The sequence below is a fragment of the Hyperoodon ampullatus genome (genome assembly GCF_949752795.1).
Source record: "Hyperoodon ampullatus genome assembly, chromosome: 12".
Classification (NCBI taxonomy): domain Eukaryota; kingdom Metazoa; phylum Chordata; class Mammalia; order Artiodactyla; family Ziphiidae; genus Hyperoodon; species Hyperoodon ampullatus.
In genome coordinates, this window is record NC_136925.1 from 11,420,760 (window position 1) to 11,433,398 (window position 12,639).

The 12,639-nt window shown below is 45.0% G+C and overlaps 1 protein-coding gene across 1 annotated transcript in view; it reads right to left on the reverse strand.

The window, feature by feature from the left end:
* Positions 1–12,639, reverse strand: part of COL19A1 (collagen type XIX alpha 1 chain) — a gene marked incomplete at both ends in the record, with an annotated part of 351,791 nt that overhangs the window by 15,610 nt on the left and 323,542 nt on the right. Inside the window, 6 exons of the mRNA XM_079716663.1 lie at positions 2,687–2,753; positions 4,447–4,617; positions 7,246–7,290; positions 7,426–7,461; positions 12,067–12,129; positions 12,233–12,277. Coding sequence (XP_079572789.1) covers positions 2,687–2,753; positions 4,447–4,617; positions 7,246–7,290; positions 7,426–7,461; positions 12,067–12,129; positions 12,233–12,277 — 427 coding nt within the window. The remainder of the gene's footprint in view (positions 1–2,686; positions 2,754–4,446; positions 4,618–7,245; positions 7,291–7,425; positions 7,462–12,066; positions 12,130–12,232; positions 12,278–12,639) is intronic.

Sequence of the window (12,639 nt, forward strand, 5' to 3'; positions counted from 1 at the left end):
ACAGTCCAAAGTGTGAGATCTGTAGGAGTGCTATGTCAGCGGGGTCACCTGTGAATCCCCAAAGGGGTTGGAAACCTCCATGAGGAGAGCCTGAGAGTTGGGGCCTGGTCTAGGGCTTTGCTATGGTCTGGATGATGACGCGGGAGAGCGGGACTCCCCTGGGCCCCGCAGATGACCCATGGCTGCTGAGCAGAGAGAATCTCTCTCGAGGCTGAGCACTTGCAGGGGTGAGTGGAGCAGAGGTGATCGGCTGCCACGGACACAGCTCTCTGTGAAGTGGTTCAGCCAGAGAGAGGCAGACAGGGGCTGCTGCACTGGAGCCCTCAACTGTTTTAACATGGGAGAATTCATCTTGGCTTTTACGGAGAAAGCTTTCTGAAAAGGAGAACTGTGACCTTGGAGCTCTAAGATTTGTGAAAATGGAGGATTTTGTGTTTCTCTTTTATAAATGGTGTTCAGAGGCAATGGAAAAGGTGACTTTGAAGTGGAAGATGACATGGACTGAACTGAAATAATCTTGGGACAACTGAACTAAAGTGCCAAATAACTAAATTCTGGGTTCCAGGTACAACTTTGTTTGGGAGAAGACAGTTGTGTAGGGCTGGGGCCAACAGAGATAAAAAGAGAGTGGGGACTCCATTTGGAGCCTCAGAGTCTGGAAGTCTCAGGAAAAAATGTGCTTTGGGGCCACTTGAGAATATTGTCTTGACGCCAAGACATCTGGGGCCTCTGCGGGGGGCACTGACCACTCTACTGGGCCTCACCAGGCTGGGAGAGACTGGGAGAGACTGGGAGAGGGTGTGGGACAGATGGGTGGCGAGTGGCCCAGCTTCCGTGACCTCCGTCCTCAGGAGGCCGACAGCCCTTCCTGGGAGGACCCTCCCGTTGGCCTGAGAGGGCTGTGTGGAGCCTCCCCTGCAGAGGTGGCCACATCTCCTCCCCTGCTGGGCAGGCCCCCAGGGCTCTGACTTTATCCAGTGTCCCCGGGACTTGCAACATGGACACCTCCTGTATCTCCGCATGTCACGTTTTTCTGAGAGTGCTTGGCTATATTTTCTGACCTCCTTAACCAGCCTTTAAAAACTTAGACTAATTAACTAAGGAACTATTTACTCTGTGTTTTTATGTAAAGTATTTTAAGAAATTGAAGCTCTATGTTAAAGCTGCCTGAGATAAGAGATCAGGGACGTAGAAAAGGAGATTCTAAAATGTAAGGGCAAAATTAAAATTACAAAGAGAAAACTGGTAGCTCAAAAAAAAAAAAAAAGAGCAGACAGTTGTATTAATAAACTATCACATCAGAGCAAGGAAAAGATACTTTGCAGAGATCAATGTGAAGTGAAATCCACAGCATGAATTCATGACCTTTGAAAAAACATTTTTTTCTATTTTGTCACTGAAGCTACCAAAAGTCCCTGGGCTAATCTGTTCTCTCTCTAGTGCTCACGTGAAATAAGATAATGTGCCCTCAAGCACCGAGAGATTTTGGTCTCTAAATCTAACTACTGCTTAAAATATTCAGGGCTTCCTGGAGAGAGGCTAACTCCATGTTGGCAGTGAAAGATTTAAGAGGAAATTAGGGCATCTTGTAATCTTACTGTTTGCAGAATTCAACAACGCATTTTTAGCTTAGCCAAGGAAATATGCTTTGCAAAAGAAGCGGGAACCACGAGCCAATGTAGATTTATTTTGTCAAGACAAATATTTCCCACCTTATAACCTCACAGTTGAGGGACGTGATCTTGAGTTTAGCAAATCATCTGATTAAATCATGTAATATCCTTGTGACTAAATAAAGAAATGTAGAGTGGATTTTAAGACAACTATATGGATTCAGAACTCGCTAATACCATAGATTAATAGATGATTCACGAATGAGCAGGAGGAATGCAATGGCATTTAGACCTAACCCTCCTTAGTCAACATTTCTAGCAACAATTAGAATGATGACGTGCCTAGGAAATTTAGACATGACACAAAGTTATGAGGGTCAGCCAACCTGCCCTATGAGACAAGATTACAAAAGATATTTTCAAGTGAGAATGAGGTTTGAACACCAATCACTTGAAATTGAATAAGAAGAAACATAAAACCACACACTTAACGTTGTAAAAATGAACGCAGCGCATAATGAGAAACCCCTGATTTTTAAAAGTTCGTATAAGGAACATAGAGGGTTGTTAGTTAATTGAAAACTCAAAATGAATCAACAGTGTGATATGGAGACTTTTTTTTTTAAGGAATGCTATCTTAGGCTGCATTATTAAAGTATCTACATCAGGCGTCAGAAAACTTTCTCTGCGAAGGGTCACATAGTACATATTTAAGGATTTACATGCTATACGGTCCCTGTCACATACTCAATCCTCCTGTCTAGCATGAAAGTAACCAGAGAAAATACATAAAGAAAGGAGTAGGACTGCACTCCAACGAAACTTTATTTGTGGACACGGATTTGAATTTCTGATCATTTCACGTCAGGCAATATTATTTTGATTTTAAAAAACCATTTAGAAATGTATCCTCTCCCCCACACCTTGCCCCCACCCCCCAAAAGGAAAAATGATTCTTAGCTTGCTGCAGCTGCACTGCCATCTTTGGAGAACGTTGCTGGTGGGACTCCCTACAGCTGAGGGGAGGGGGAAGGGGGGGAAGACTTCAGAAATGTGTATGAAGCAAATCTCACCTTCAAAAATCCTCAGAACCTCTTGATTAATATACTTCTTTATTTCTTCAAATGAAACCACATCAGCCTAAAGAGGGAAAAAAGGTCTGTTAATGCAGAACCTAGCACAAGTGAATAAAGAACAGAAATGTTGGGTTGGCGTGCATGCTTGAAACATCTGCAGAGATCCATCAATCAAGCAAAATACTTTTGGCAATTGACCCCATTAGGCAATAAATATCTTTTGTTTTGAGCAAATGCTGGGAAGAAGTGCATAACTATAGTGCTTTAAAAGCTGTGAGCCGGCACCATAACCACCGATATGAACATACTTCCTATTAGATTTCACACGATTAGGAAAGACATTTCCTATTACTTCATTTTCTGAAGTAATTTGAACCAGTGTTATGATGGGACCATCCCAGGCACATTTTTAACCTGTAACGAATCCTTGGACACTGGTAAAGTCAATATCTAACTGATTTTATTATGTGTCTTCAAAGGAAGAGAACTCCAAGTACACTGAATGATTCTTTAACATGTTTTGTTCATGGGATAAAACTTACTAAGTTTTACCCATTTCATGGTTAAGTTTATTTGTAATCTGCGCATTGTAAGCATACTTGTAGTAAGCAATTTTCTTTCCTTAATAGAAAATGCTGCAGGATCTGGTAAAGCGTAGTAGGTAAATGACACCAGTTGAATTTTTAACCTCTTGACAAATAAATCTACACGAATTCGACAAAGAACCTAACATTTATAATGGTATCTCACATTTATAACAGTAACGCTTTACTATAATACCTCGACATTTTGAAAAGGGAGCTATTATTTTTCATGATGGTTAGGGTTTCACAGTATGTTGTTACTCTTCTTTGTATTCGGTGGTTACTATCCAGGGGTATATGTGTAGCATTAAAGACAATATCATGGGCTCATAAAGTGATGACTTCTGTGGGGCAGAACACTTCCAATTTCAATATTTTATTTTCACTGTTTATGGGGCAAATGATCTTGAATGAATGCATCTAATACCACGTACTGACACAGCACTGAGAGTTCATTGTATAGGCTTTATTCAAGCAGAGTGTTGGAAGAGTGGGTAAACTAAAGAATATGGTGGGAATGCCCCATTCGGCCCAATCTCTGGAATTGGCTGATTACCTGAGGACAGCATGTCCTTAACCCCCGGGCCTCACGCTAGGACTCCCCTTTCTTCCTGATGTGGATATTTTCAGATTCAGTTCTCTGTGGAATGGCCATCCACCAGCCCCCTGAGGATGCTCATAAAGACATGGGCTTCCTTAGCCAAATACTCTTTCTTGGCCTAACAGGTTTCCACTTCAAAGCACCATACAGGGTGGATTTGTTGTTCTGATAGTCAACGAAATGGAGTGTTAACACGAAGCAGACGTATGTTTTCTGTGTAGTGTAAGGGGACCTATGGATAATATTGAAGAGTGTGGGCTTGGAGTCGGTCAGGCCTGGGTCTGACCCACTAGATAACTGTGACGTTGGACAGGTCGGCACTCGGCTTCTGCATTCGTCAAGGTGGATGGACAGGTCACCTGTCCTCCCAGGTTAGTTGTGAGGATCTAAGGACGGATGTTTAGTGAGTACTAAGGGGGGAGCCCACACATAACTGGAAATACATGACAGCTATTGCCACCCTTGCAGAAGCCAGCTTAGGTTCATTATATTAATCTTGAAAGGTTTATGACCGCTCTTGTTGTAAAAGGGACACGTGGTCAGTCCCAGTCAAGAGTTCCTCACCCACTTACCGGGGAGCCGGGGAGGCCTGGGTGGCCTGGAAGGCCTTGGTGCCCCGGGGATCCCGGGGAGCCCTTATTTCCTGGGGGCCCCATAGGACCTATGGCCCCCTTTATGCCTGGAAGGCCTGGTTTTCCACGTTCACCTTGTGGGCCTCGGTCTCCTGGAATTCCCTGATCACCCTGTGAAGGAAAAAAATGAATAAGAATGATCTCTTCTAGAACCACGGTAGCTGTGGTTCAAAGCAGAGGTTCTGGATTCATACTGGCACGTACTAGCTGTGAGGCCTGAGGTAAGTGAATCGAACTCGCTCCAACCCTGCTTCCTCTCCCTAAAGTGGGGTTATTAAGAGTATTCGCTGAATAGGCGATGCTGAGAAGTGAGTTAACTCAGGTAGAGTGCCTAGAACAAGCCGACACGTGGAAAAAGCACTCAGTACAAAGTTAGTGACGATGTTACTTGTACCCGGGTGCCAGTCTAGAACGATGACACTTTTGAAAGTCAACAGCGGCTGTCACTTCAGGTTTGGGTCTCCTTTTCAATAAGGAAGGAAGATAGTTAAGAAGATTTCATCACTGAAAGTTTTCACTTAGAAAAGCTTCAGGACACTCAAAATCTCTCCTAAATCATGTGTTTTTCCTTTTTTCTGCTTTTTCCCGTATGCTTGGTCTTTTATAGTTTCCATGGGTTGGTTTCTGTGCTCGTGTTTTACATGCACACACGTATATGTGTGTGTGTGAATGTGTGCGTGTGTCTTAAAGGCTCAGGAAGGTGATAAAGGGAGCCTTTGGGAAGGTTCAAAGTAGGTGACTGGTGTGGAGAGTCATCACTGAGGTCATTCATTCAATAATGTAAATAAACTATAAGAGAATTCACTGATTAAGATGCCATAATAAATTAGATGTGCCTGAATCTGAGAAGTTTCTTTAATGTAGAGTTTGATCCTGCAAGGTATCTACTACTGTATGTGTTTGTGCATGAGAGTATGAAAGAGGGAGGGGGTGAGAGAGAGAGAGAGAGAGAGAGAGAGAGAGAGAGAGGGAGAATATGAGTGAAAGAATACGTGTGTGTGACTTAGCAGGTGTTTCAGTACCATATTTCAATATTCAGTTCCACAGTTCCAGGAGGTGATGATCACACTGAATATGAAACAATGGTGCATTCACCTGCCCGGTGTTTCACTGTATTATTCTTTTATTTGTGACTCTTCTGCAGAAGTACAAATTCTATTTCTCCTGATTTAAAAAATAATAAAAATGAATGAACAATTACAAAGATCTATTTGATCATAAATGAAGAGATATAGGAAGAAGCCATATAGAAAGAAGAAAAACAGTTGGACCTAATTTCAATTCTACTGTCTTGGTTATAAAAATATGTCTCATACAAGTATATCAACCCAGCTTGCATTTGGAGAAATATCGGAGATGACTAAGATTAAAAAAAAAAGAAATAAAAGAACTACTATCACACTTTGAGCATGCACAAAATAAACACGATTAAAATTATTTATAGTTTAGGCACACGGATGTTCATTATAGTAAGGTTTTTATCATGAAAATTAGAAAGAACCTAAATACCCAGGAAAAGGGGGCAGGGTATTTTCCAAATACCTTGGAAAAGGTATATCCAAACAGTGGAATAACATATAGCCACTAAAATGTCCATGTGGATCTAGATTTACTGACATGGAAAGATGGTCGTCATATATTAGGTGAAAGAATTCACTTACGAAACAGTATGAACCGATTTTTTGAAAAGTATATATTCACTTGCACTGATGCATTAAGCAAACGTGTATATGATGTATAACAGTGAGATGGAAATATGTCCAAAATATCAATAGTGCTTATCTCTGTGTAGTGCTTATCTTTGTGTAGGCTTCTTTTACTTTTTTCTTTATATTATCTCTATTTTTGTGTTTCCTTCAGTTAGCATGGATTATTTGGGTAATAATAAGTAAACTAGACACCAGTACACAAGAACGTGTGTGCACGTGTGTGTGCACACACACACACACGCAAGCCCTCGCTAGGACCCCTCTGAATAACAATGCTCAAGGAGCCTGTTGCCACGGAATGAATCCATTTCTAGCAGAAAATGCTAAGGTTCCTTAGAGAACAGAATGGGACGCTGCAACAACGACATCAACAACAAAAACAATGAACATAAAAGCGAACGCCGTAACTGGCATTACTAGTAGCTCTATATGCTCATTTCCCCTTTGTCTTTCTCTTCCTCCTCACCAGCCCCCCTTACTCAGCCTAGTATTATTCCCCCAGCTCAGGGGGTCTTGACAACTCCTCTGTTCCCAGGGAGGCATTTGGAGTTGCAAGGAGACATTTTTGGAGGGAGGTGGGTTGTACAGTGTCTAGTGGGTAGAGGCCAGGGATGCTGCTAAACATCCTACAAAGCACAGGACAGGCACCTGTGACAAAGAATTATCTGCCCCAGATAGTAACAGTGCTGAGGTGGAGAAACTCTGCTTCAGGTAAAGAACACACGGGTGATAGTTACAGTAGGGACATGTGTCTGAGACAGGAGGCTGATAGAAGCCTTCCAAACTGGAACAGCAAGCCAGACTTAGTTGTGAATAAAGGCAAACCAGGTAGGGGTATCTGCCGTACGCCCTGCTGCTGTTTCCCTGAATGGTCCCATTTTATGCCTGGCAGAGACCTTGGATCACATACACCCTAGCCTTTTCATATGCGGAGATTTCGAGGGGGTCTACGACCATAACTGTGTAACTCAAACGTGGGGGCAGTTGTGGAGACAGACTTAAATAACAATCACAGTAGGAATGTACATACCCGTTCTCCTTTGGGACCTCTCTCTCCAGGCTTACCCATGATGCCCTGAAAAACAAATGTCAGCACTAAAAATCACTGTGTGCCAAGATTTCTCATCAAGCTGCTGGGTCAGGAACTCTGGCAGGTAATCTGGATGTAGTTTTGCATTAGAACATTTATTTTCAATAGTATTTTCCATACCTGCACACCTGGTAATCCATCTTTCCCATTTATTCCCTGTAAAGACAAAAAATGATCAATATTTCTCATTCTGCATTAACAGACATAATGAAATGCAACAAAAGGGTAAAGTTTCAAGGACTTTATCGTATTTCTACTGAGATTTTGGTGAGGCAGTGTGGTGAAATGGAAAACAAAATCGATAGAGTCAGCCCCAAGTTTAAATTCTGACTCTGTCACTTGCAAGTTCCATTTACTTCAGGCAATTTACTTAACCTTAACAGCGTCAGCTTCTCCACTTATAAAGTCAGGATAAAATAATGGCCTTAAAACTAAGGATTTAAGGAAATAACAGAAAATGCCTAGCTCACTGTAAATAGTCAACAGGGTTACTTTCCTTACTTATTCCATTAGGTACATTCTGAGAAATAAAAAGGTTCCCCATGGCACTGATTGGCTGGTGTATGGCATTTATTGTTCCCTTCTAACAATTTTCCTAGCAAAGGGAGTCATTCTCAGTAAATGGTCTCCATTGCTGCTTGAGAAATCTCATAACATGGCCAGAGCCAGATGCCACTATGAAATAAACTGTCAGCTAGAGAACGATTGTTATTTTTCAGTTAGAAAATATGAAAGGACAGTGAGAAATCTGTAATCATGTTTTCTGAGAGTATTAAATAGTGGCTTTTGCTTAGTAAACCGGAAGTTTCCCAAACTTTACATGGCAGTTCTGGAGGTGGTAATAAAGCCCAGTCCTCATTGCAGATTTATAAGCTTGGGAGAACCACTGACTGGGAGGTGTTAAGAAGGGAAAGCACCTGGGGTCACATCAAATACTGAGAGTGAGACAGCAGGTACGTTTCTGAGATTTGATTTGAAGAGGGAGATCAAGGTGAGGAAATGATTTCTTGGCCAGCAGGCAGGTGCATGGACTTTCTCCTCTGAAAAGCCTGGGAGACTCTGATTGTGCTGGAGTGCAGTCTGCCAGGATGCACCTGCAGAAAAGTCTGTGTTTTCACTGCTGTAAATCACACTAACACCTGCCACAGTTGGGAACCCAACCAGAGTCCCTCGGCCTTCCTGAGCAGCCTGGGAATTACCAAGAGCACTTTAACTAAGACCACGTTGCCCAAAGCATCAGGTTCAAAGGATTTATGTCATCCAGAAACCCAAGCAAAAAAGGATAAAGCTGATGAAGGAGAGGATGTGAAAGACACAACTGTGTTAATTGAATGAAAGAAGATAAATCTGGTATAAAAATATAATTCATGTTTTTGGTAACAATACAAGAGAATGAATAAACCTATATATAATTTTTTGCCTCTTGTAATTCATCAGTGACTCTCATGTGTGTTCTCTTTTCTGTGAAGGTGTTACTAACTTGTCCTCCATGGCGCGGGGGTGAGTTCTGCTTTCAGAAATTTTTACAAAAACCTCAGTGGAGGGCTTCCCTGGTGGCGCAGTGGTTGATAGTCCGCCTGCCGATGCAGGGGACGCGGGTTTGTGCCCCGGTCCGGGAAGATCCCACATGCCGCGGAGCGGCTGGGCCTGTGAGCCATGGCCGCTGAGCCGGCGCGTCCGGAGCCTGTGCTCCACAACGGGAGAGGCCGCAGCAGTGAGAGGCCCGCGTACCACACACACACACAAAAACAAAAAACAAAAAAACAAAAGCCTCAGTGGATTTACCTCTATCCCCCTCGTCTCACTTACCTGCAAGAACCCTATTCTTTTTTCTAACTCAGAAAGTATAACCAGCTTTCCCTCCGCTGCACACCTGCGTCTGAGCAGCTGACTGTGGGTGAAGAAGAAGGGTTACCCTCGCTCAGGTGTTCTGATCTACACGTATGGCAGCAGCTCCCAGGCAGCCCCTCTGCATCACCAGCCATCCTTCTGCATTTCCTGCCTTGACTCCTTTCCAGAAGTACTTGCACATATTTTCCTGTCTCACGAAACCTCCAGCATCACCACCCCACTCCTCACGGTCAACTGATGACTTCCGTCCTTCACTGAGAAAATGACAGCAGAGGACCCGCTCACATCCCCGCAACCAGAGCCACGCACCTGTGCGCATGTGTACTCGGACTTCCGCCCGCCCCCTCCCCGTGAGAAGGAGGCTCTGCCCTGTTCCTTGTAAACACCAGTTTCCACTTGGGAGTCTTCTCTCCTTACTCTTAAGGCCACTCTTTTGTATCTTCAAATGTCCCCTCTCAACGGGGTCATTCTTATCAAGATCCTACCGTGCTGTACTCTCCCCAGAATGAGGTGCACATTTCCAAACGTGGGGGAGAACCGTCAGCTCCTTTGTTACTTTTCTGTATGTTTTCCTCTCGTTTCTCTTAAACACTTACCTCCCTCCACATCCAGGAAACCGCCTTCGCCTGGTTTTCTTCACATCGCACTGCCTGCACCTTCTCAGTCTTTCTGCCATTTCCTCTCCTAACAGCCCTGTTCGCTTCCCAATCCGCAGTGACCCCACCTCATCCAGGCTCAGGTTGAAATACCCAAATCAGTCTCTCCAGTCCTGGCCTCTCCATTAATCGCAGATGCACATATACACTGCTTACTTGACTAGAAATCCACTTGGATGCCTACTAGTGCTTCAACATGAAGTTTTACAACAGAGAACTCAGTTTTTCCTGCCAAACCCACCCATCTCACCAAACATACCACCCTGACCCGGTTGCTCAGACCCCACACCACAGCTTGGACGGGTCTCTTCCTCACACTCTGCCTCTGTCTGATCCATCAGCAAGTGTTGCTGGCTCTGCCTTCAGAGCACATCCTAAATCTCCTCTTCCCACCATCTGTGTTTCTCACGGGGATTATGGCGATGCTTCAGAGTTCTGTTCCCTACGGTCTGCCCTCCGCACAGAACTCAGAGTACTCCTTGAAATGCAGTCCAGTCATTTTCCTTCCCTGCTACAGATGCTCCAGTGGGCCTCCATCAGACTTCACGTGAAACCCACCCTCCATTCCTGGCTTGGAAGTCCCTCGTGGTCCGCCACTGGCTGCCTCTCCCTCCGTATCTTTGCCACTCTCTCCTTTAGCTCAGCTCACGCTTGCCTTCAGGGCTTCTTCCCTTCCTTCAACACAGCGGGCTTTACTAGCCATTCCTTTTTCTTGGAACAAGGTCCCCCTGCCCCCCCGCCCTCCTGACCTCCCCATGGCTTAGGCTCTCCCATCATGCAGGGTTTGCTCAAGTGGTGGGCCTTTACTGACTGCCCTGTTTAAATCCTACTCTAGGGCTTCACCCTGCTCAGATCATCTTCTCCCTGAAATTGTGTGTGTCTATTTGTTTGTTGTCTGTGTCCCTGTACTAGAACGTAAATCCGATGAGCTGAGACCTCCCAGTGCTTGGCATGTAGCAGGCGCTCAAGAAGTATTTGCTGAGTGAACAGATTCCTTTTTGCATAATCCCCTGGGAACTGGATGGCAAGCATTTGTGAGTGGCTTATGGGGACTGGGGTGGGGAGCTGGTAAAAAGGAGGGAGGGGAGGGAGGGAATGAGACTAATATTAATGGGGCGTCTCCCACGGCAGGCATTGGACGTCTTACCATATGTCACGTTGCTTAAGTGACTCACAAACCCTTTGAGTCATAACTCAAACCCAGCTCTTCCTGACTCTAAATTGCACACACTTTCCGTGCGCTCATGTTGCCTTCTCTGGGGAGGCTGTGGCGCAGTGGTTGAGAGTCCGCCTGCCGATGCAGGGGACACGGGTTCGTGCCCCGGTCCGGGAGGATCCCACATGCTGTGGAGCGGCTGGGCCTGTGAGCCATGGCCGCTGGACATGTGCGTCCGGAGCCTGTGCTCCGCAGCGGGAGAGGCCACAACAGTGAGAGGCCCGCGTACCGCAAAAAACAAAACAAAACAAAACAAAACAAAAAAAATGCCCTACCCTGTGGTCTCACAGATTCTGAGCAGCCTCCTGAACTCTGCGCTGCATGGTCACCTTCAGCCCCCCTTCTCCTAACAGCATCCCCTTCCCACCCACCCCACGGCGCAGAAGCAAGCAAAGGGAGCAGGGACTTCTACAAAAAGTGCACCCGAGAGTGAGGTATGTCTATTCCGCTTTATATCCCCTCCCCCGGGGCCCAGCACATCCTTAGCAAACGGCAGGGATGAGCTGACAATATGTGGAATTGAGTCGAATTAGTAGGAATGGTTGTTACAATGTCACATCGATATTACATATCAGTAGCCAAGAGCTCTTTTAGGACAGGAGGGGATGATGTATTTGACAGCAGTGATTTATGAACGTGTAAGACCAAGGCCCACAGGTAATGGAGGGAATCTGATACAAGAGCTTCTTTCCTCTCTAGCTTAACACACAGGTGTTACATCTGCGAGTCTTCATATTTCAGGACATGGCAGGCCATTTCATGTTTTAGCTCTGCTGAGGACATTAGACCTGAGAGATAATGAGTCTAATTTCCTGACATTTAAAACAAAAGACCTCACTGTTCTCACTGTGGTTTAAGACATAGAGATACAGGGAACTGGGCACTCAGTGAGAACCACACCCCCCAAAAGCCATTTGCAGACCCGCTCTTACTAACTTGGAAACTACTTATTCCAATCTCAGACTTTCTGAAGAGAGAGGTAAAGAGGCAATGCTTAGAACATTTCTTAAACTGGCAAATAATAGATAAAGGACTTACGGGCTTTCCTGAGGGTCCTTCTGGTCCAGGGAAACCTATGTCTCCAACAGGCCCTCTCTCACCCTGTAGACGTGACCACAGACAAACATTAGCTGCCAAGAAGGGCTTTAAAAGTGCATGCGGTACAACACAGGGACAACGGCTAAGTCAGGAATTGGCAACTGACCGGTTCTCCTGGAACTCCTGGAGGGCCTGGGGCTCCTGGTTTCCCCTGGGAAATGAAGCCAAGGGGAAATGTTAGGAGCCAAGTTACTGAGTAAGGCCATGCGCTTCCCTCCCCCACCTGTGCGTTTACCACCTGTGCTGCAGGTGTGGCTCTACACGGACCTGGCATCCCTACCAGCCAGAGTCCCGGGAACTACACTACACTGGGCAGACGGCAGGGCAGTCCCTCAGTGCACATATGGGTGTGTGGTACGGGAGGAAGGATAAGCACTTTGAAAATATGAAGCCAGTGTATCCTCATTTCTGGAAACCCCTCTTGACGGGCAGATCTTTACTTTAGGAGGAAGGAGGGCACAGTGGGTCAAAGAAGTCTTTCCTAGATTTTGATTTTCACAAGACGCTTTTTCA